This window comes from Coffea arabica, chromosome 8e, assembly GCF_036785885.1.
Source record: "Coffea arabica cultivar ET-39 chromosome 8e, Coffea Arabica ET-39 HiFi, whole genome shotgun sequence".
NCBI classification, from domain to species: domain Eukaryota; kingdom Viridiplantae; phylum Streptophyta; class Magnoliopsida; order Gentianales; family Rubiaceae; genus Coffea; species Coffea arabica.
Genome location: NC_092324.1, coordinates 1,544,618 through 1,567,767, shown reverse-complemented (window position 1 = coordinate 1,567,767; position 23,150 = coordinate 1,544,618). Strand labels below are relative to the sequence as shown.

The 23,150-nt window shown below is 37.5% G+C and overlaps 3 protein-coding genes across 4 annotated transcripts; 2 read left to right on the top strand and 1 right to left on the bottom strand.

The window, feature by feature from the left end:
• The first annotated feature begins 326 nt into the window (after window positions 1-326).
• On the top strand, window positions 327-3,209 carry LOC140012990 (disease resistance protein RPM1-like). Its single transcript, XM_072061827.1, has one exon. It carries the CDS (start codon window positions 327-329, stop codon window positions 3,207-3,209), a length of 2,883 nt encoding a protein of 960 aa, XP_071917928.1.
• Window positions 3,210-4,312: 1,103 nt separating this feature from the next.
• Window positions 4,313-7,069, top strand: LOC113703785 (disease resistance protein RPM1-like). Its single transcript, XM_027225265.1, has one exon. The coding sequence runs from the start codon at window positions 4,313-4,315 to the stop codon at window positions 7,067-7,069; it is 2,757 nt and encodes a 918-aa protein (XP_027081066.1).
• A 709-nt stretch (window positions 7,070-7,778) lies between these two features.
• On the bottom strand, window positions 7,779-21,443 carry LOC113703722 (lon protease homolog 2, peroxisomal-like). 2 transcript variants are annotated; one of them, XM_027225182.2, is made up of 17 exons: window positions 21,114-21,443; window positions 20,190-20,302; window positions 20,003-20,111; window positions 19,723-19,892; window positions 18,614-18,705; window positions 17,361-17,540; window positions 17,182-17,265; window positions 16,224-16,351; window positions 14,776-14,977; window positions 14,478-14,684; window positions 13,480-13,610; window positions 12,982-13,195; window positions 11,828-12,130; window positions 11,226-11,420; window positions 10,038-10,283; window positions 9,070-9,171; window positions 7,779-8,197 (listed from the first exon to the last, which is right to left on the bottom strand). In XM_027225182.2, the coding sequence occupies exons 1-17, from the start codon at window positions 21,218-21,220 to the stop codon at window positions 8,114-8,116; spliced, it is 2,667 nt and encodes an 888-aa protein (XP_027080983.2). In that variant the 5' UTR covers window positions 21,221-21,443; the 3' UTR covers window positions 7,779-8,113. The 2 variants fall into 2 exon arrangements, with proteins under 2 accessions (XP_027080983.2, XP_027080982.2); XM_027225181.2 differs by having other exon boundaries at window positions 20,003-20,302.
• Window positions 21,444-23,150: the final 1,707 nt, after the last annotated feature.

The window sequence follows — 23,150 nt, the reverse complement described above, 5'->3', positions numbered from 1 at the left end:
ACCCACAGTTGAAAGAAGGTCCCGAAGTGCAAACAGAGCCTTCTTAATAGCTTCCATGATTTTATATTATGGCAGGTAAGGCAGCTTCGTCTTTCACAATCATGTTTCTTGCTTCAGCTTCTTCTAATTGGTTAATTCTTTCTTTTTCTGTTTGACGCGGTTTTTCTTTTTGATAAATACCGCACCATATAGCATCGAAGTTCATCAGCTTATGAATCTATATGACCTCCTCTTCCGTCTTCCTTTCAAGACACTACCAAGTAGACTGTCCTATAAACCAGAAGCCGCCTTCCCCAACATTCTTAAGTTAGAAAGAAAGACTGAACATGGCAGAAACAGTTCTCTCTTTTGTGCTGGATCAACTCTCAACTTTTCTGCGCGAGGAGGGACGACTGTTGGGTGGGCTTCGGCAAGAGGTCCAATTCATCAGGGATGAGTTGGGGCACATGAGAGCTTTCCTGAGAGAGGCAGAAGCAAAAGAAGAAGATGCTCAACCCAGGCTCCAAGAATGGATCAAGCAAGTGCGAGATGCTGCTTATGACACTGAAGACATTCTTGATGAATTTGTAGCTCGCTTTGCTCGGCATCGCACAACAGGATTCTACGGCTCTGTTCAGAGAATTTTCAGCTCCATCAAGAATTTGAGAGCTCGTCATCGAGTTGCTAGCGAAATACAAAGCCTCAAGTCCAGAATCAAAAGTATTTCTGAAGGTCATCAAAGATACCAATCCGAATATGGTATCTCTGCCCAAGGGTCCAGCTCACTTTCTGCTGTGAACAACACAACATGGCGCTATAGCAGAGATGACGCACTGCTTGTGGAAGAAGCTAAATTAGTTGGCGTTGACCATCCAAAGAAACATCTAATTTCTCAGCTCCTCAAAAGGGATGATTACCAACTAAAAGTTGTTTCAGTGGTTGGTATGGGAGGACTTGGCAAAACTACCCTAGTGAAAAAAGTCCACGAGGATCCTGAAGTTAGAAGGCATTTCCCAGTTCGTGCTTGGGTAACTGTCTCTCAAACATGCGACTTTCAGGATCTCCTGAAAGACTTGATTCAGCAGTTACACAAGGAAGGGAAGAAACCAGTCCCACAATCGATAGAGTCTATGACTACCACTGAGCTGAAAAAAATTGTCAAAGATTTTCTTCAACAAGCTGGAAGGTATGCAATTGTTTTTGATGATGTATGGGATGTGGAATTTTGGAATACAATCAAATTCGCACTGCCTGAGAGTAGCCACGGCAACCGTATCATGTTAACAACTCGAAAAGCTGATGTAGCCTCTGCCTCTTGTACAGAATCTCTAGGTTATATCTACAGAATGGAGCCACTGTCCTTGGAAGATTCGTGGACCCTGTTTTGCAACAAGATCTTTAAGGGAAATAGTTGCCCTGGCCATTTGATGGATGTTGCCAAAATTATATTGGACAAATGTGAGGGCTTGCCCCTTGCAATCCTTGCAATCAGTGGGCTTTTGGCTTTGAAAGATGTAAACAGAATAGAGGAATGGGAGATGGTTAGACGCAGTCTTGGGGTTGAATTAGAAGGCACTGGTAAGCTAGACAGAGTTAAAAGGATACTTTCTCTCAGTTATAGCGACCTGCCTTGGCATCTCAAGATATGTCTGTTGTACACAAGCATTTATCCTGAGGATTACAAAATAGGGTGCCTAAGACTTGTTAACTTATGGATTGCTGAAAGGTTTGTAGAATGGAGAGAAGGAATGAGTATTGAAGATATAGCTTGGGGTTATTTTAGTGAACTCGTCAATAGAAGCTTAATTCAAGTGACTGGTGTGTTTTACGAAGGAATGCCCGGATATTGTCGAATCCATGACCTATTGCGAGAAATTATCATTTCCAAGTCAAGAGAACAAAACATGGTCACAATTACTACTGGACAACCAACAAGGTGGCCATCCGAGAAGGTACGCCGTCTAATAGTCCATACTAGTTGCAGTAACAACACCCAGCACCACCAACAAACACAAAATTGTTGCTTTGACCACCTTCGGTCATTTGTTACAGTTGGATCCACGAACCCATTACTGTCTAGAATGTTGTTATCTAAAGTTTTAGAGAGTAGTAAGTTATTAAAGGTTTTGGATTTAACTGGTCAAGAGACACCGGAGGAAGTTCCAAATGAGATTTTCAACTTGTTTCATCTCAAGCATCTGGACCTATGTGGTACAAGAGTGGAGAGAGTCCCAAAAGCCATTGGGAAGCTTCAACATTTGGAGTATCTGAATTTGGGAAACACTGGAGTTAGGGAATTACCTATGGAAATCCTAAAGCTGCAAAAACTTCGGGTTCTCAAAGTACATCAACGAGTTGATGCTTCACATGATGATTATGGACATCACGGATTTAAAGCTCCATCGAATATGGGAGGGCTTCTTGCCCTAGAAATATTAAACTGCATAGATGTAAGTAGTGGATCTGCAATAGTTAAGGAGATAGGAAAGTTGACCCAATTAAGAGAATTAGGTATTACAAAGTTAAGAAGAGAGGATGGAAAGGAGCTCTGCTCCTCCCTTGCCAACCTCACCAGTCTTCAGGTATTAAGAGTTGCTTCAATTGCAAAAGGTGATGATCATGAGATAATCGATCTAAATCATCATCCTCCTCCTCTTTCTTCATCATCTAGTTCGTTTCCTCAATCTCTTCGTATGCTGATTTTGTGTGGCCGCTTAGAAAAGATGCCACAATGGGTAGCTCATCTTCACAACTTGGTAAGAATAGATTTGGATTGGAGCAGGTTAAGGGGTGAGGAGGATCCACTTGAATCCCTCCAACATTTCCCCAATTTGGGTGAAATTAACTTCTGTGGATCTTACCAGGGAGAAGGGTTGTGCTTCAAGGCTGGAGGATTCCTAAAGCTGAAGCAGTTGCACTTAAAGAGAATGGAAGGGTTGAGATGGATGAGAGTGGAGGAGGGTGCATTGCCTCATCTCCAAAAACTATTCCTGCAACAACTTCCATCACTAGAGGAGTTGCCTATGGGTATTCAGCATTTGATCCAGCTTCAACGGCTGAATTTGTATGAGATGAGTTCTCAATTGAGAGAGAAGCTGTTAGAGAATCAGAAGGAAGACAGTGAAGATTACAGAAGAATCGCACACATTCCTGAAATTCTCATTGGTTACTATACAGATGATAGGAAATGGAGACACCGCTGGCTGTGGGCGAAGAAGAAGAAAATATAATCTTTCCTAGCTTGTGGCTTCCCTTTCAGTAGTTTGCACCCTCTTCTTTCGTTTTTATTTTTTATTAGTAATTTTTCTTCCCTTCGACATCCATGAGAGAAGTTCATCATCTTCTGTGTCTTACCTTCTTATTTATCGTATGTATAGTGTAAAATACATGATGTTGTTAATGTACTGTATATTACTCTTTATCCTTTTGTTTCTTGATCTTTTCTATATTTGATTTAGCAAACAATCAAGAGGTAGGCAGGTTAGAAGTGTGTTAATAATATCTACCAGAAAATTTTCATTAAAAGCTCCAAATAATAACTTTTAAAGTTTGGTGAGAGATAATACGTAAACCCAATTTGTCCTCACTCTGCTTGTACAAACCTGCATTAATAATGGCTTGTCTAGTAAATATAGCGAATATTGAATATTTCACTGACTAATGGAATATTGAATATTGAGTAATGTAAGGGCTAACTAATGGAGTATTTAAATTTCACTGAAATATTAAAAAAGAAATTGTAAATGGGTGTGATGGTTCTTTTACTAACGTAGATTCTCATTATCTGGGAGTCTTGAGCTCCACTTTAACACATGTTTCTGAAGTTGCTCTAAAATTTCGCCCGTGTTTATGATAAGTAGTGCTATTTTATCCAGGAAACCCAAAAATGTAAATTAAAAAAAAATAGTACAAGGATCAAAACATGAAGTTACGTATGGAGAAGCAAGGTTATGTGTCCGCAGAACGGGTGAAAAGACCATGTAGATAGGTAGTTTAATTCTCCAGCAAGCAATGATCTTTTATGAGTTTATTCCTTCCTTTCCCCAACAGAGATCATTCCCTTTAGCTCCTATCCATTGCCTTGAGGCTCATATATTCTTCTCATGGTCATGGGAATATGTGCCAGAGATACATTGCTTTGGAAAGAAACGTTTATTATTCAGATACATTGCTTTGGACATACCTAAATGTTTAATATTCTATCAAGACATGGTCTTCCCTAGTTCATTGATTACTATCAACCTTCATAAATTAGAAATGATTCTTCTACTAGAATTATCAAAAATCCGTCCAAAGTAGCTTATACAGAGGAAGGAAAAAAGATAGGACAAAAATGGCGGAGACAATTTTATCCCTGGCGTTAAATCAGCTCTCAACCACTCTCCTTGAAGAAGGAAATCTATTGGGAGGTCTTAAACAAGAAGTCGAGCATATCATCGATGAGTTGGAGCACATGAGAGCTTTCCTAAAAGTTGCAGAAGCTAAAGAAGATGATGATCATGCGATTCAAGCATGGATGAAACAAGTGAGGGAAGTTACTTATGACATTGAAGATGTTCTAGACGAGTTTGCGGTTCTCACGGCTCACCATCATGCAAGTCGATTCTCTCGCTGTTTCAACAGCATAAAAAACTTGCAAGCTCGTCACAAGATTGCCGGCGAAATTCAGAGAATAAAGTCCAGACTCGGAAATATTTCTGAACTGCGCCAGAGATACCGACTTGACCATGGTACCCACCAGCACTTTCTGGGATCTGCCACTATTGCCAACACCTGGTGGGATGATGCAATTCTTGTGGGAAAGGAAAGGCTGGTAGGCATCCAAAAGCCCAAACAGGAACTCATTTCTCAGCTCCTTGATGGTGATTCCAATCTCAAGGTTATTTCAGTGCTTGGCATGCAAGGGCTAGGGAAAACAACCCTAGTTAAAAAAGTCCATGAAGATGGCGATGTACAAAAACAGTTCCAAATCACTGCTTGGATTACTGTCTCCCAAACACGTACACGTAGCATTAAGGAGCTCCTTCAAGATTTGATTCGACAAATTGTCGACCAAATCAAGAGGCCAATTAATTATGCAGTTGAATCCATAACCGAGCTGAAATCTTCTGTCACAAAATTGCTCCTGGGGAAAAGGTATGGAATTGTCTTTGAAGATGTATGTGACATGGGTATCTGGAATTCAATCAAATCTGCACTTCCTGATAGTGGTAACGGTAGTCGTGTAATGATCACGACACAACTACCTCATGTAGCCCAAGCCTCTTCCCCAGAATCTCAAGGATATGTCTACGAAATGAAGCCTTTGTCTTTTGAAGACTCTTGGACTCTATTCTGTGACAAGACATTTCAACAAAGCTACTGCCCTATGCATCTGAAGGCTATTGTACATGACATATTGAGTAAATGTCGGGGCTTGCCCCTTGCCATTGCTGCAATTGGTGGGGTATTGGCTTCAAAAGACAAAGATAAAGACAAAGCAGACCAATGGGAGATTGTTCGAGATAGTCTGGCAGGTGAAGAAGAAAAGACAGGTGAGCAGGATATGGTTAAAAAGATACTTCTTCTTAGCTACAAGGATTTACCTTCCCATCTTAAGACCTGTCTACTGTATATAAGTATTTTCCCCGAGGATTATGAAATACAATGCCATCGGCTCATTCAATTATGGATTGCTGAAAGATTTGTACAAGACAGAGGAGGAATGACAGCTGAGGAAGTAGCCTTTGATTATCTCAAAGAACTAATAAGGAGGAGCTTAGTCCGAGTAACTGAGGTATCCTGGGATGGATCACCCGACCATTGTCGTATCCATGACCTAATGCGAGAATTCATTCTTCGCAAGTCTCAGGAACAGAACATGATCACCCTAGCCAGTTTACAACACACAAGGGGCCCGAGTGAGAAGGTACATCGTCTGGTAATCAATAATTCCCTCACCCAAAGAAGCAATTATTTGAAGCATCTCCGATCCTTGATTACACTAACAAACACAGAGCCAACCTTGTTATCTGAGCTTTTATTGAGTAAGCTACTAAAGCTACTTGATCTCAGAGATGTGCAATTAGAGGAGATCCCAAATGAGGTTTTCAAGTTATTTCATCTCAGGTTTTTGTGCCTAAGAGGGACGAGAGTTAAAAAAGTCCCTAAATCCATCAAAAAGCTTAAAAATCTAGAACATTTGCATTTGGGTCAGACTAATGTGAGGGAATTACCTATACAAGTGCTGAAGCTAAAGAAACTTCGACATCTCAGGGTATTCCAAGTAGTTGATTCTTCAGATGCCAATTACGAGTGTTATGGTTTTAAAGCTCCGTCTAAAATTGGAGAACTGCTTTCCTTGCACACATTACTATTCATAGATGCACAGAATGATGAAAAAACAGTAGTAGAAGAAATAGGAAAGCTCATCCAATTAAGAGAGTTGGGGATTACCAAGCTTAGGAGACAAGATGGAGAAGAGCTCTGTTCCTCCCTTCAGAAGCTGATCAATCTTCGCGAATTGAATGTAACAGCAATTACCAAAGATGAAGTGATTGACATCGATCACGCTCTACCTTCTTCTTCTCTTCAGTTCCTTCGTGGGCTAATCTTGAGGGCCCGATTAGAAAAGCTCCCACGTTGGATAAATAGTCTTCAAAGCTTGATGAAGATAGATTTGATCTGGAGTAGGTTGAGGGGAGATGATCCATTGGAATCCCTTCAACGTTTGCCCAGTTTGGTTGAAGTTCGTCTGAGTCAAGCTTATGAAGGAGAAGAATTGAATTTCAGAGCTGGAGCGTTTCTGAAGCTGGAGACTTTATACCTTGGGGACATGCAGGGATTGAAATGGATAATAGTGGGAAATGGTGCCATGCCTCATCTCCAGCGGTTGTATATGTCAGAGCTTCCACAATTAGAGGAGTTGCCTTGGGGTATTCAACACTTGAGAAAGCTTCAGTCTCTTCATTTGGATGATGTGAGCTCTAAATTGACAGAGAAGCTGAAGAATCCAGATGATGAAACTGGAGTTCGCGGGAATATAGCACACATACGGGAAGTTGTCATTGGTTTCCGGGCAGATGGGGAATGGAATGAGCTCCGCCTGTAGTGGAACTGTTGATGAGCAAAATCTGAGCAGAAATTTTAGAGTCTACCCCCTGAGCCATGGCTGGTTTCTATTTCCCTCCCTCTTGATGCCTGCGATAGATTGTGATGCAATTTGTTGTCTGTTCCCAAGTTAAAGCTTACTTGTCATGTTTAAGATTGTGCTGTAATTGGTTGTTCCCAAGTTATGTACTCACTATAATTTGTTTGACATTTAAGCTAATATTTGTGAAAATAAAATAATCCTTCTATGAAGGAGGCAATTTGAATTAGCTATTTTTCGAAATATATTTAAAATATTTTACTGTAACAATTTAATTGAAAAACTTTCACTTTATATAAGGTTAAATTTTAGATTATTTTTTGTATTTTTGACTTTTTTAAAGTTGTTTTTTATATTTTTTATATTTTTGAGATTTCTTTTTTTGTATTTTTTATTTTTTGATATTTTTAGAATTATTTTTATTTATGTACTACTGTGACATTATAATTGAAAATTTTGTTTTTCCAAAAATCTCCAATCCAAACAGAGCAATTTTTGTAGACGCGTCCATACCAGGCCAAGAGTTGGTAAGTTTCGTCATCTCAAGCAGGGTCAGAAATATAGATGCGTCGCCCATTTGTGCAATCGTACGTTCATATAAGAACCATCTGAGTCTTGAGATTGTTCGAGAAACTTCACAGCAGAACCGACCATTCAAACTTCAAAAGTCTACAGGAAGCATGTCTATTTTCATAATCAAGCATTTATTTTTTTCACATTATGGGCTATATGATAAATGTGGGACTGAAAAGAGGAAGCTGTGTAGCTTACAACAACACACGCAGCTTGGCAGGAGGAGAAGAATAATACACAGATTTTGATGGCGAATTTTACATGATACAGTTATAGTTAGGGTCGTGTAATTAATTAATCCTGTATGCAACATCCTCCATTCACCCCCTTCTCTTGTAGTACCAACAGAGATCTGCTGCATCTGAGGAGGGAAGGGCAAGTTAAACAGCCTGATAATTAGGTGATTGTTAAATATGCATGTTCCGCGTCCTGTCATAACTTTGAATGCTGTCTCCATGGGCATCCGCCTTCAAAAGCCTGTTCCAACACATCTTCCATTCGTCTGGCAAGTAGTATCTGTTCAATGAGTTACAGTTAGATGGACCATGCAATCCAACCTTTAATTGTTTTGGTGGCCATAAAAAATATTCTTGGGACTTAACAGATTATAAAGCCATGCAATAAGCTCCAAAATGAAAGTTACAGCATGCCAGAAATAGCATTACAAAATTTCAGCAGAGTTCTGATATAGCAGATACGGACAGAATTCAAAATATTCAGAACTTCTTTTTTGGAAGAGAAACAAAATCTCTTCTTGGTACCATGAATTTTTATTTTTTTAAAACATCTAGTTTATCTTGCTTACCTATGTATATGAATAGACCATTCTCTGATACTAAACCAAATACCAGGCATTTAAGCGGTGAATGATTGTTGTTCTTGAAATAAAACTGCATTTCCATCTTGCATACACAACAGTTACAGCACATTTCCTGAGTGGCAAGTAACATATTATTCTATTTCATGTTTTCCTTTTTCCAGGATACAGCTACAGTGCATCACATAATTAACTAGTCTTGCGAATAAAGTAAGGCATGATCCAGGTTTATCTTACTAAGTTTCAAGTAATTCTTTTGTAGTCAAAGTAGAAGAACGTGGCATTGGTACTACAAAAAAAAATTTAAAAGATATTAAAGAACAGAAGAAGAAAACTAAGAAAAGACCATAACTTTTTTTCCCCAGTCAAAGATTAGAAACTGTGTGATTTTCCATGCACAACTTCAGAGAACGTAACTCCAGTGCTCCTTATCTTAATATCCAGTTGAAGTTTGAATGAAAACTTTAACCAATAAGACAGTACTTTCTCAAGGTTATTGACCAAATATTAATGGATGACCCAATATCGTTTACATTAATCAAGCAAATAGCTTATGTGAAGAACAATTTACCTCCAGACTGGAGAGCACATGAGATGGAACTTCCACCAAGTCCTTCAAGTTCCTCTCCGGCAGAATTACTCTTTTGATACCATATCGATGGGCCGCCAAAACCTGCACACACAACCTGGTTATTTTTAAGTAAAAGGTGCTACACCACTTTTTCAGCAATTCAATATCACATAATTGGCCCACACAGAATTCAGCGCATCAACACCAACAGCAAACCTGAAGGTCCTTCAATTACAGTAACATGACAAAAGAGAAACCACTCGCTCAAAGTGTAGGTCCTTGTGCAAACAGAAACCCCTCCCACCCAAGGGTCCCTCAAACAAGCTAAACAACCGTGGTGAGTTCAAATTGACCCAAAAACCTATAGCATAAAATTGGAATGTTGATCATACATTTCTAGTCAGCAACAATGAACTGGTTCTCTTCTAGAAATGGATTATAGATTAAAATATGCAACAGAATTAGGCAGTAGCAGCTGTGAGAAGCATATCCTCAATCTTTGTTCGCCAATTATGCAACTATAATATAAAAGAGAAACAACTTTTCCCAATCAAATGAACCAAAGTTTTTAAGGGCCACATAATTCTTCTTGCTGACTCATTATTTACTTCTATAAAAAACATGAAATCAACAGTAGAGGAAGCTCGTTTTTCTCCTTTGCTTATTCTATTCCTCCTTTCCTCTGTCATCTCGAAGTCCTAACTCTTTCTTTTCTTTTTGACACAGTTATCTTTTTTCTTTTTTTTTTGTCCTCCTAGTTTTGGGTGGCTGCTTGACCTTGTCTCTGTTTTTGCCTTTATATGTGTCAGAAATGGGCAAAGAAGGAATCCACCATCATCTATATTTTTCCTTTTTTTTATAGTGTAAGTGGGAGGGCTTGAATCCGGAACCTCTCACTTACACTCCCTCCCCTGAACATCAATATTTTTCCTTCACAAATAATAAAATAAAATCAATCAGATGCACACCTTATCCTTGATGCCACCTACAGGTAAAACAAGACCCCGTAGCGTCATTTCTCCTGTCATAGCTGTATCTGCTCTTACTCTTCTCTGGCTGAAAAGAGAAACTAGAGAGGTTACAAGAGTGACACCAGCCGAGGGTCCATCCTTGGGTACAGCACCAGCAGGAAAATGGATATGAATATCTTGGCCCTCTAACAGATTACTTTCTTCAACTGTAGCCAGTTTAAGTTCTGTTGCTCTTGCTCGTACCTGTTAAATCACGGATGCTATGAATTCTATGAATGAAAAACACAGCTTTAAAAAAATTTAATGAATTCCATGCTTTGCAACAGACTCTCCCGTTATTTGACACAACTGAAGTAATGCATTGCTTTTCAACACAACAAAAACTCACCACACACTGCACCAAGTCCATCATATGAATATATCTAAAAGAAAGTAACCAATGCATGTATACAAGGAACACATCTTCTATTCCAACCAGTCTTGCAATAAGACAGAATTACCTTTTTCAAGTAAGCCAGTATTTCCAACAAGAACACCACTACTTTCTATAAATTAAATATAACAAACTACCCAATTGGATCCTAATAGAAGTAAAAGCCAAACACTTCGTAACGATTAAATAGCAACCCTTCTGCTTCAGTTGCTAGTGTTTTTAGATTTTATTATCATCTTGAGACTGTCAAAACTGTCTAGTGACAAACTGTTGATTGAACACCCAAATATTAAGAAAATAGAAAACAACATCAGAGTATTCAAAGAATTTACCAAGAAAGATCCCTCAGTCCCATCCGTTCTAAGAATGCCATAAGCATTTTAAAGCACGTGAAGCATTTCACCTCTTAATCCCACCCATTAGATGCCAACAAGCATTTTTAGAAGATATGAAGCAGTGACAAACATCATATACAGGTCCCAGAAAAGAAATACTAGAATTTTCTCTAGAACACTTGTGCACATCAAAGCATCAGAAAACTTGGCATTAAAATAGTGATACATCCTTAACTTAAAGTAGTAACCGTTTCAAAATAAGAATAAGAATAAGAATCATTTGTGTCCATTCCAAGAAAGGAGTACAAGATCCTCCATTAACTTCTCTATGTAATGTAAACCTCATGACAAATATGAAGGTTTATTATTGTGCTGGTGTAGCCACTTGTATGACAAACAATGAGAAGGTAAACTCACCCATGTCATTGCAATCTGTGCAGATTCTTTAATCACATCCCCTAGTTGGCCGGTGAGGTGTAGATCACCTTTTCCCACCATTGCTGTTGCTTCAACAAACTGAACTTCACCACCAAATGCAGTCCAAACCAGCCCAACAGATACACCAGCGGTTGCAACTCGTTCTGCTGTCTCCCGATCATCATATCTAGCAGGCTGCATTAGGCACCCAACAGCAACAAAAAGTGCTCAAACTTTAATAGGCTCTGAGAAAAGTGTATACTAGTTATACTAGAGTGCTTAGGCTTCCTTTCATTGGATCCTGTGATTGAATATAGAATAAGCTACATTGAAATATTAATTTCTGCCTAAAACATTTGTGATCAAAGAAATTGCTTCCTACACAATCGCTATACATGTCATTGGGAACAAATGATGAAGTATTCATAAGAATAGTTGTAAAAATGTGTAGACTGCTCAGTCAATGGAGCACCAGGAATCTAACAATGCATAAGAAGTAGGATAGTTCTGGATAAGAAAGAGAGTTTGAATAACATTATTGGAAAATAGCAACATATTTTTCCAAGACAACATTTAAGCTAACTCTTGAGGAGATGACTCACCCCTAACACTTTTTCCAGCATAGCTTCATCTACGATCAAAGGAGAGGAGGCCTTAAACGCGCTTGATATGTCATGATTGTTAACACTCATTGGAATAACTTCCATTTCTACTTCAGCCCCATCAGCAAGCCTGCTTTCTAACAGAGGTGAAGCAAGCCGCTGGACATCCTTGCTGAGTGGCACAGCTTCTTCTTGTTCTGCAACTTTGACAGCTGCAGCACGAGCTAAGGCAGCTAAGTTCCTCTCCAAATTCCGTACACCTGCTTCCCTAGTGTATCTTTGGATGACAAGCTTCACCATTTCCTGCCAAAGGAGAAAATATGAGAGCATACTATAATTAGCGTAATCTTCTCCAAGGACACCAACGAGATGGCATATTCAGGCGAAAATAACTCAAAGGCAAAAGTTATACCTCATCTAATGATTTCTGAAGGCTTGATGTATTGTATTACACCTTTTTAGAATAAGATTGATGTTACTTAATTTTCAAATATATTACCAGAAGCAGCAAAAAGATAAAAAATCTTCCAGCATAACTTAGTAATTACATGCTCAATTTGCTTCTTTTATGCTCTTCCATTCAGAAACGATGACTATCAGAAGCCTGTGCTTAATTTGACCCAATCCCAACACTATGAGGAATGTCGGTCACAGTAATGATAACACTTATATAGCATCTTTCAACAGATTAACAAGCATTTATGAAAATCTTCAACCATTTTCCCAGCCAGTAAAAGGGCTTTCACTGGAATTAAAAACAATACAGGGATTTAAATTTGGTAGATATTTGAAGTGTGGAAGCACAGGATCAGTTTACTCTCACTGCAACAGCCAGTAGAAATTCATTCAGATACCGAATGATGGAACTCTAGGAATTTCTGGATCAAGAACAGTATCTGAGGTCAAAAATCAATTTTGCAGTCCTTCACAAGAAGAACAGGATAATAACTTAAACCGCATGAAAGAAAGATTTGCCATGTGTGACATTTCAACTTCTAGGCCACAATTGAGTATCACGCTTTGTCGGACACTTATTATTCAGTAAAGACAACAACAGAGCCAGCAAATGATAAAGAACTCCATAGACTGAAAAACCTACAAACGCATTAACTGAATATTAATCAAAGAAAGACTTCAGAAGTAGAGACAACAACCTCTGGAATTTGAAGAAAATCAGAACTAAGACCATGCTGATCTAGAACTCTTGGGATCAAATGCTGCATTGCAATTCTTAGCTTTTCTTCAGGTGTATATCCAGGCAGCTCAATGACTTCCATCCTGTCTAAAAGTGGTGGAGGAATAGGTTGAATCCTATTTGCAGTTGCCACAAAAATAACTTTTGATAGGTCATATGGGACATTTAAATAGCTAAAAGCTCGGTTAAGGAATTACTATATGATATGTACAATTTATAATGTTTGTCAAAGCTAAAGTAGTATTTCCATGTTCAGCAATTTCTTTCTTCTACAAGAACAAGAATTTGGGATGCTGCTTAATCAAATTCCCACCAACAAGAGAGTTGGGTCAATAAACAGGTAAACTGTGTTGTTTAGATTACTGACAAGCAGGATGCTAATAATAATGAACAGAATGTTTATACTCTTGGTGATCTGCATAGAAAAAAATTGAAATGACAAAAAAAATTAGGATACTGATCGTTGAATGTTTTGTTCTGTTCAGGATCCAAAACCTCTAGTAATGCTGAAGCAGGATCTCCCCGTATATCCGAACCCGTTTTATCAACCTCATCCAGCAGCATAACTGGGTTGCAAACAGATACTCTCTAGAAGTCAAGACAGAAAAGAGCACTTTAATTTTCCACTGAGAGAAAATATCTTGCCATAAAGCTCAAAGGCCATCATTAGGAAGATATTGTGATACAAAAAACATTGAAAAAGACCAAGGATATGACAAATAGAAGAATACAATGTTAGCAAATTCCCAAAAAATCACGCTTTGGGTGTAAAATATAATAGTCCGCCAAGTATAGACAGAAACGTTTACATGGGTGTCCCTTCCAACATTTAAATCAATTATTAATAATATGGCCTGCCTGCAGCATGTTCTCAAATTCAATGATCCCATTTGAATAAAGAAGTAGATGGTAGAAAGGTTTCATCCCAGCCAATCAGCCTAGCATGAGCTGGTCCAAATTATGTCAACAGGCATCATAATTAGCCATGCACGTGTGTATACGCACACACAACGTGGACGTATGTTCCATGTGACTACTAGCCATCTAACAAATCCATCAACAACTAGGACTTCTAATCTAACGTATCTGTCAACAACTAGCTGCAATTTCCAAAAATGGAAAATAAGTATTTAGCATTTACCCATGATATCGAAACTTAATATAGTTCAACACATCAAGCAGCGGAGTAACATTGAGTTTGTTTGGATAGGAGATTATTTGAAATAATTACTGTAGCACCTTTTGTGATGTGATGTATGTGAGATAAAAAGGTGGTTGAAAATTGTGTGTATGATGTAAGCAAAACAAAATCTGAAATTTTTTTTTTTTTTTGAAATTCTTGATACCCAAACAAACCCGTTGAGAACTTGAAGCATAGATCCTAAAAGATCCAAGAAGCAAACTTTTAGTTATTGTAAACTTTGCACCAAATTTAATCATTATATTAAACCTAACCTTTATTCCATCAATAAGTCGCCCTGGCATGCTTCCAATATATGTCCTCCTATGCCCTCTAATATCAGCTTCATCTTTAACACCACCAAGAGATATGCGTACAAATTTTCTGCCCAAAGCAGCAGCAATTGATGAAGCCAATGATGTCTTCCCAACACCTGGAGGACCAACAAAGCATAACACAGGGCCTCTTGCATCAGGTTTAAGCTGCACCAAATTTTCAACTCCAAATTATACTACATTCAATGACAAGAAGATTGAAACAAATTCGAAACAACATGTACTTCAGATTACCTACCTTGCGAACAGCCAGGTACTCAATTATCCGTTGCTTGACCTTAACTAAACCATAGTGGTCACTATCAAGACGCTCTCTTGCAGCCTTTAGGTCTAACTCACGTTCCTCACTAGCTTTCTGCCATGGAAGGTCAGCAAGAAGCTCAAGATATACACGAGCGCTATTATATCCAGGTTGTTGAGGCTGCATCTTTTTGAGTCTCCTGAAATAGTAAAAGGTTTGATGTAGAGTCAAACAAGTGTTCTTCATTACAGTTTCGAAACAAAAATTAAGGGTCATTATGCGACTTTGAACAAAGTGCTGGATGGAGGGGATTGTAGTACCCACAAAATGATTGTAATAATCAACATAATTGAATGCATGATGTTGAACAACGAGCATTAGACTGTAAAATCAGCTACCTCCCAGCAAGGAAAGAATATAATTGTTCAGAGTTACTGCCAACCAAAAATTCCAAATCACAAGAAAATGCCAAATTCATGAAGGCTCTAAAGTAGTTTCTGAACTCTGAGTTTCTAATTGTGCATCAAATAAGATTTATTTGCCACAGTATGCCATCTGAAGAAGAAAATCAACAAATCTAAAGTCTTGGATAATAGAACATAAATGTCGGCAGTTAATTTCCTTAACTTTTTCCATGTCAGCATATACTTTATTTTTTCCTCGTTTTCATCATTAAAAAGCAAGGATTCATCCAATGAGGACCAGCAGGGAGGTGAAAACTTTTCAAGTAAGACTTAAATGCAAGACCTGTCAACAACTGTGCAAGATAAAAGATCAATAGTCTTCCTCAAGAAACTCAACAAAAGCCTTATGCCATGCTGTGAGGCCAGCTTCTTCCAGACGCTCTCCGTATATAATTTAAATGAGTAAACTAACTCTTTCTGGTAACATATTTCCAAGAGTCCCCAATACATGTCAAACGAAATTTCCACCCACAAATGAAATTAACATATTAAGTCAAAATTCCTTGTCAACAACACTAACAACAATAATCATGGGTCCATTCCATTCGCCTGTTGTTTATAATAAAAAATTAAAAAAAAATTGTTTTTCTAAAAAGACACTTTTATAGTAACTCTAGTGGAAACATTCGAAAAACACCCAAAAAAACCACAAAATACGCAAAACCAAACAAAAACACATTAATCCACACACATCAGCGCCCCTTGCCCTCTTCCACCACTGCCCCCACCTCCTGCCCACCCTTCCACCCCCAAGCAGTACCTCCCTTCCCTCCCCTCTCTTTTCTCCACCTTAACCCCCCCCCCCAAAAAAAAAAAAACCAACCAATTCCCCTTCCCTCCCAATAACAAAGTCTTGACTTTCAAAAAAATAAATGAAAGAAGAAATAAAATAGGCGTAAAGAACTCTTGAGTCGCAACCTTAATTTCATCATCAGAAAGTCCATGAATCAAACTCAGTGTACTATTTCAATTGGGTCATACCTCAATTCCCTCTGAGCATGCTTCCAGATATGTGTAGGCATTCCTGCATTTTGCATTTTCCTTTCTAAAGCTGCCAAATCATCCTCATCATCATCATTATCACCAAGTTCCTCCTTTATAGCCCGCATCTAGATTACATTCAAGAACATGCCAAGGATCAAAAACCGTATTAACTGATGTAGGAGAATAAGATATTTCTTTAGGAGCCAGAAACCAGATATCTGATGACATGCACAATAGTAAATGCTTTATGCTAAAAATTGATTTTTCTTAAACATTGTGAGGGCAGAGAAATCAATACAATCGACTTATTATGACAGTCAATGCCATACAACAGTATCAAAAAGAATTTTGAAATGTAAACATATAAGTGCATCAAGTCCTACAAGCTGAACTTGATCGGCAAAGCCAAGTGCTTAAATCAAGAAGCAAAATCTATAGATGCATTCACTTGCAAATATATACATTGGAAACACTAGTTAAATTCCATAGAGAGGAGTATTTATTTGTATCACAAAATTAGCCAATCATCACCAGACAATTAATAGAGAAAAAGTTAAAAGCAAAATACAGGCACTGAGAGCACATGATTTCCACTTGACAACATCTAGTTTCACATTCTAAAACATCTACTAATTACAGGGGGCCCCAAAAGTAACTGATCTGGACTAAAGCCAATCATATTCATACTTTGGAGCCACATGAAAAACTTTCTACGGGTGGTGGAAAGTCATTCAAGTTTCAGCATGTCCAATCCAAGTATATTAGTTTCTTGGAACACATTCACAATAAAACTTTCCATACATATCCAAGTTATTGTGGAGAAACCACTACCATGAGATAAGCTAACAATTCTGCTCCCACAGCAGTTTTCTCAACTCCAATTACCTACTAGATACTCATAAGTGCACATTTATTATTTCAACAGTATTTCTCTAAATACTTTCAAGAGACAAACCTGCTGACGAAGAAGAAATTCTTTCTGTGACTTTGACAACTGTCCCTCAACCTTTTGTGTAATCTTCTCTGCCACACGAATTGACTGTACAAAATAAGATGAATAAAAGGAGAACATGACCGATCACAAGCTCAGGGAAGAGAAAATCAAACAAAAAATGTCAACTAGTAGCTAAATACCTGTAGATGCCTGTCCACCAACTCAGTAGCTTTAGATATCCTCACTTTCACATCCACTGAATCCAACATGGACAGCTGCTCCTCGAAGCTAATCTCAAAGCTAGCAACAAAAATATCTGCTAGTTTGTGCACCGGAACAGTCTCCAAAAGAACTTTCGTACGACCGCCAGTTTTTTGTTTCTACAAACAGGAATGGGACCGAAACTTAGGTATGACAAGTAGCCAATACTTTCTGTAATGTTTAAGGTGTTGTTCCTATGAAAGAAAATCTGAAGAGAGGAAGGGGAAGCATTCACAAACTCAGACTGGAGGTAGTTACGATCATTGAGGCACGACAAAAATATAAGGAAATTGAAGAAAGAAAAGCTACCATGAGAAAGAGTTCAAGGCAAAATAACAGGAAGTAACCAAAGAGCGAAACTTTCACAGAAATAACAGTAGACACATTAGTTTTTTCATTAACAAACTTTATCAACAAAAGTTCAATGACTAAAACATCTGTTAATATTATTTATTCAGAAAAGCAGCTGCTGTAGTCATGGTGGTTTCCAATTTTCACATCAGAAAGGCAAAAAAAAAATCTCTAGAGAAAAATACACATTTTTTAGTGGATACAAGAGACTTTCAGGAACTTCAGTAACCAATCTCATTTTGGTGAAGCACAAATTTTAAATGTCAAATGGCTGAATAGCAAACAATAAGTGGACTTCCCAAGATTGCATGATGGGACTGATGATTAAGGCTGGTGCCTATTGTTGCAAAGCAAGTGGGGAAGTTCAGATAAGTTGGGAAACAGCAATGGTAAAGAAATATTTGCAAAGCAAGTGGGGAAGTTCAGATAAGTTGGGAAACAGCAATGGTAAAGAAATATACTTCGGAAACTAGGAAATTGCTCTGCCCAATCTAAAGGTAGTATAAGGTAAACAGTCACATGCACAAACACACAGAACGAATTTTACGTGTACTTTTTCTTCAACCTTTCTTGTTGGGGAAGTCTAGTTAAAGTAGAAAACTTTTGTTCTTCAATCCCACCTCAAGTTGGCTGCTCTGTATCACAAGCAGGGAATAGGCAAAGGATACAGAGCCCTTAAAAAAAGACATATTCTTTCCTATTTATAATATTTCTATCAGAAAGAAAGCAAAAATTCAAGAACATTTTATAACATACCAACATTAATACCTTCATTAAGTCAACCTTCAAGCACAACAGCAGCAATAAATAAGGATAAAGAAAATAAAGGACTTAAAGTTACCTGCTCAAGAACAGAAATTAGCTCCATGGCCGTGGCTTTAAATTGACGAGTCAAAGATATGAAATCTGGATCTTGCTCCACTTGTTCCATCTCTAATAAAGAATATTTAAGACTGGCAGCTTAGCATCTCATAGTTTGCATAACTCTATATCCTAAATAGATGTCAATCGCTACAGCCGAATGCAACACGTAAATGACCCCAGGACAGATTAACATGCTCACAAGCGCCAGGTGACTTTTGCATCCGCTAACCCACTGGGAGAGGGGAAACAACATAAGCAATGTGTAACAACCCGAACTCTGAGAAGGTTATCTCGTGTTTGTATTTCATATAAAAACTAATTCCCCAGTGACATGAAATTCAACATAGTTCAGCCCAGTGTGCCTTTTGTTTAGCAACCCTGGACTCCTCAAATCAAAAGAAGGCAGGTTAAGCACCTGCTAGAAAATAAGAAATTGATCATTCCTTTCAAAGGTGCAGTTTTCACAGGAAGGGCTACTGAAGATTGGTGTTGTAATATGAATTCATGAAGTAATGTTCATCACTGGGTAGTCAAAAGAGTTATCTTCTGAGCGTCCTGAGTCCTATTAATCAGTGAAGCTGTTATTTCGTCCCAATATTGCACTGGATGGAAATTGTGGGGATGTAGCTAATGCAAACAAGCAATCACAGAGATAGATGAAGACTGTGCCAGAATGGGGCATCATTTAATGATGTTAGGAGGAAATTATGGCTGTTTAGAAGTTAAGATTGAAGTGGGTGGTGAGAACTTAGATTATTCCAGAGATAGTTGTATGAGTGGATGTTCCTCCACCTTTTGTCATGCCAAACATGTTCACAGAATCTTTTGATACACATTAATAATTTCATTGTGTTTCTACAAAAAAGAAAAAAAAAATCAAGGAAAGAACTATTCTGGGTCAAAAAGAATGTACACGCCTAGAGACATAAAACAACAGGCACTGCTCATCAAAGAAAGTAACATATCAGCACTCAAGTATACAGTAACATCCAGCAACAATCTTCTGATGGGAGCCTTAATTGCCAGATTGTACTATATAGCTTATTGTAATATCTAGCAAAAAAGCAAACGGATCAAATGTCTTACCAGTCTTCGTCATATCAAGAGAAGTAATCCGAGCAGTATAATATGTCCCTCTTGTACTCAGCTCCTGCACATTGAATCTGCAAAGGCCTTCAAGCACAACTATGTAGGTGACCCTCCCGCTCGGCTTCTCCACTCCTCTTGATAGATGTAAAGCTCGAGCTGCAACTCCCCTATTTGAATAAGATAAATCAACAGCAGAATCAACACAGAGCTTATCAAAGTTGATCTTCCTATGACATAAATTTGTCTCATCAAAGGAACACCTTCCAACCAACCATACCTATTATGCCAATGAATAACTTCCTGTGCATTTTTGCTTTCATGTTTGTGAGCATCTGATACTCCTACTTGACTTTTTGAGTTTCGCTCCACAGAGTCAGTTCCCAAGCCTGCAATACTAGAGATCATTTCACAATATTCAAAAACAAAAACAGACAAAATGCAATCTTCAGAGCATTGATGATCACCTTGAGATAATGAAGGGGCCACAGTTGCAGTCTCTGCAGAATCCCTAACAGGGAGAATCCCAATCAAACCCTTCTCTTCCCTTTGCCATAACTCTTGCTCAACCAACTTCACACTACACATGGAAAAAGAAAACTCACTCAGTTATCATTCCAAGGTGAACAAAGATGATAAAAGAGTCTCATTGGCATCATTAGAAAGCAATATTAACCCTGTTTCATAAAAAGATCAGTTCACAAAGCAGTAACAATAAGACGACCAAGCTACTTGTCACAGAGTCTGAAGCAAAGGATCCCATTTCGTTGCTTAATAGTTAATCCTACATCAACCCACAAAAGTTGGGAGTCACATCAATAACCTCAAACCTATTCATTGTTTGTCGGAAACCATTTTTTGAAGTACAACTCAACCTTTAAGACCCTTCGTTCCTCCACCAACATATAGTACATCATATAATGGAACAAAGAGAGCATCTTTGGCACAAAACCGCTAACTTTTCTTTTTTCTCATTTTTATTATTGCTGTTCAACTGAATTTCGAATCAGTAGCAGAAGAATATACAACCCAACTCGATTTCAAAAAAGAATAAATGTATACAACCAAAAGCCATTCAAGTGTAAAGGAAAAACTAAAACTAAAACTATAGCGCTCAAATCTACAGCTCACAGATAAAAATTTGATATTTTTCCGTTTGAAAATGCAGTAATAAAATTTTTTAAAATGTAAAAAAAATGAAAATTTAAGCACTTGCGGAGATTTTGAAGCTAGCTGAAACTCATACTCGTCGATAATCATACAGAATAAAATTCATATATTAAAAACAAGAACAACACTGAATTCCATAAAACCTCGAACAATTATAACAGCATAATAAACATAATCACAATAAGAATATCAAAATTGCAAAAACGAAATTGGTGAAAAACCTGCTGGGTGAAGTGCAGCGAATCCGAATAATAGCACCAGGCAATAACACCTTGTTCCTGAAGGGCAGAATCGCCAATCGACTCGGCAGCTCCACCGATTCCGCCATCTTTCTTCTATAGTGAAAAGAAATATGCGTGTCTGCGTTTTTGGTGCGTGTCTGCGTGAGAGAGCAGAAGAAATAAGGAGGGAGAGGTGCAGGTTGTTCAGTCAGAACTCAGAAGAAGCAATTAAACGGCGACGCCTCGTGCTTTTGGTGCTTTGTTTAATTACTTTTTTTTTAAAAATTTTCTCGCTCCTCATGATAAATGTTTTACTAGTCGATTATTGGAGTGGGAGCACTGCTACTTTGTAATGTTATGAGTTGTAATCCTATTAGGATGACTTTTCTTGCAAACTAGGACCTATATTTTCCCTTATTGCTACTAATGGCCGGACTCTGAATGCTACAAATGTGCTGGGTGAGTTTTTCAATCCTAAATAAACTTTCAATGGACATTCCATCCTAGTGTATAGAATTCGAAGTTGAATTTCTAATTTGATTTATTTTGCTAATTACTTGAAAATTATTTATTACTATTGTTGCTTGAAGTTTTTATTCAGTGGAGCCATTTTTTTTTTAAGAAAAACTAAAAGAAAAGGAATTGTATATAAATTGAAATATGGAAATATTTTCCAATTAATTCTGTGTAAATATGTGACTTGTATGTCTGAGTGATGTTTATGGCTTTCCAAGCAACAAAGAATCTCTCAAACATAGTATTCACTAAAATGTCTTTATTCATATAATATATGTGAAAAAAAAGTTGACAACCATGATCACAGAATAATTAATAAATTTCAAATAATGCTTTTTTAAGGATACGTGTATTTGGCTTGCAATACTTTATATGCGCATTATTATTTTAGTGTGTATTTATATTAACTTTTAACTACTAAAAGTTAGTTTCATGTTTGTGTTTGGATTGTACCTTATTTATATCTTATTTACACACACTGATTTATTTACATTATTAATAGATTTTTCAATCATTTTTTTTATTTCACATACATCACATAAAAAAAGTGTTACGGTATTTTATAAAAAAATATCCCAAATTATCTCCTATCCAAACACATATGTCCCAATCAACTAATTAAGAGAAACTAAAACCTCAAAAGATATTTATATCATCATTAAACTTTTGAGAATAATCATGGAACAAGGATCTAGAGATCAAAAAGTATTTATAATATCTTCAAAATTATACATAATTATAAGGTAAAAGTTATATAGAAATCAAAATTGTATTTGACGTTTTTGTGATGTTAGTATAAAACATAGTGGATTTAAGTGAAGATGTCAAAAAGGCAAGGCGGTTTAGTACAAAAAACCTGCAGCAATCATTGAAAGAGTTCCCTGTTCAAAAGTTTGGCCATCCACGAAATTCTGAGCCGTTGGATCGTCAGATAATAGGAAGATAACGTCATCCACCCTATAGATGTGCTGCGTCAGCAGCGAAGCTCGGTAGCAAAAACCGGCACGTCGGTAATGTGGGGACCACGTGAGTTGAAGTGCCAGGTGGCTGATTAGTGGATACTGGATAATGGCAAATCAGAGTTCCACCCTGGATTGATTGTATTGGAAAGTCAAGTCATCGAGTGGTTAGATGCCCACTACACGTTTCAATTGTGGTGGGCCGCCTAAACACCATGCACCATTGGATGATTTTTTCATATTGGATGACGGCAAATGTTTATCTTTCTTTTGCTCCTTAAGAATAATTTTTGGCATGCATAATAAGGAAAGAAATGTTGTGTGTCTGGACTGGCCATTATTTACAGAAAAAAAAATACTCACATCGAAAACATATTTTTTAATTATGTTTATCTTCTAAATTATTTTTTATCTCATATATATCACATTACAAAAAAATATTATAATAATTATTTAAAAACTTTCCAAAGCTTTTCTTTTTCTAAAAATTTCATTTGTAATACTATTGTTACTGCAAGAAGAAGATTTGCACCTACCAGACGAATAGACCTCTTTTGTGAAA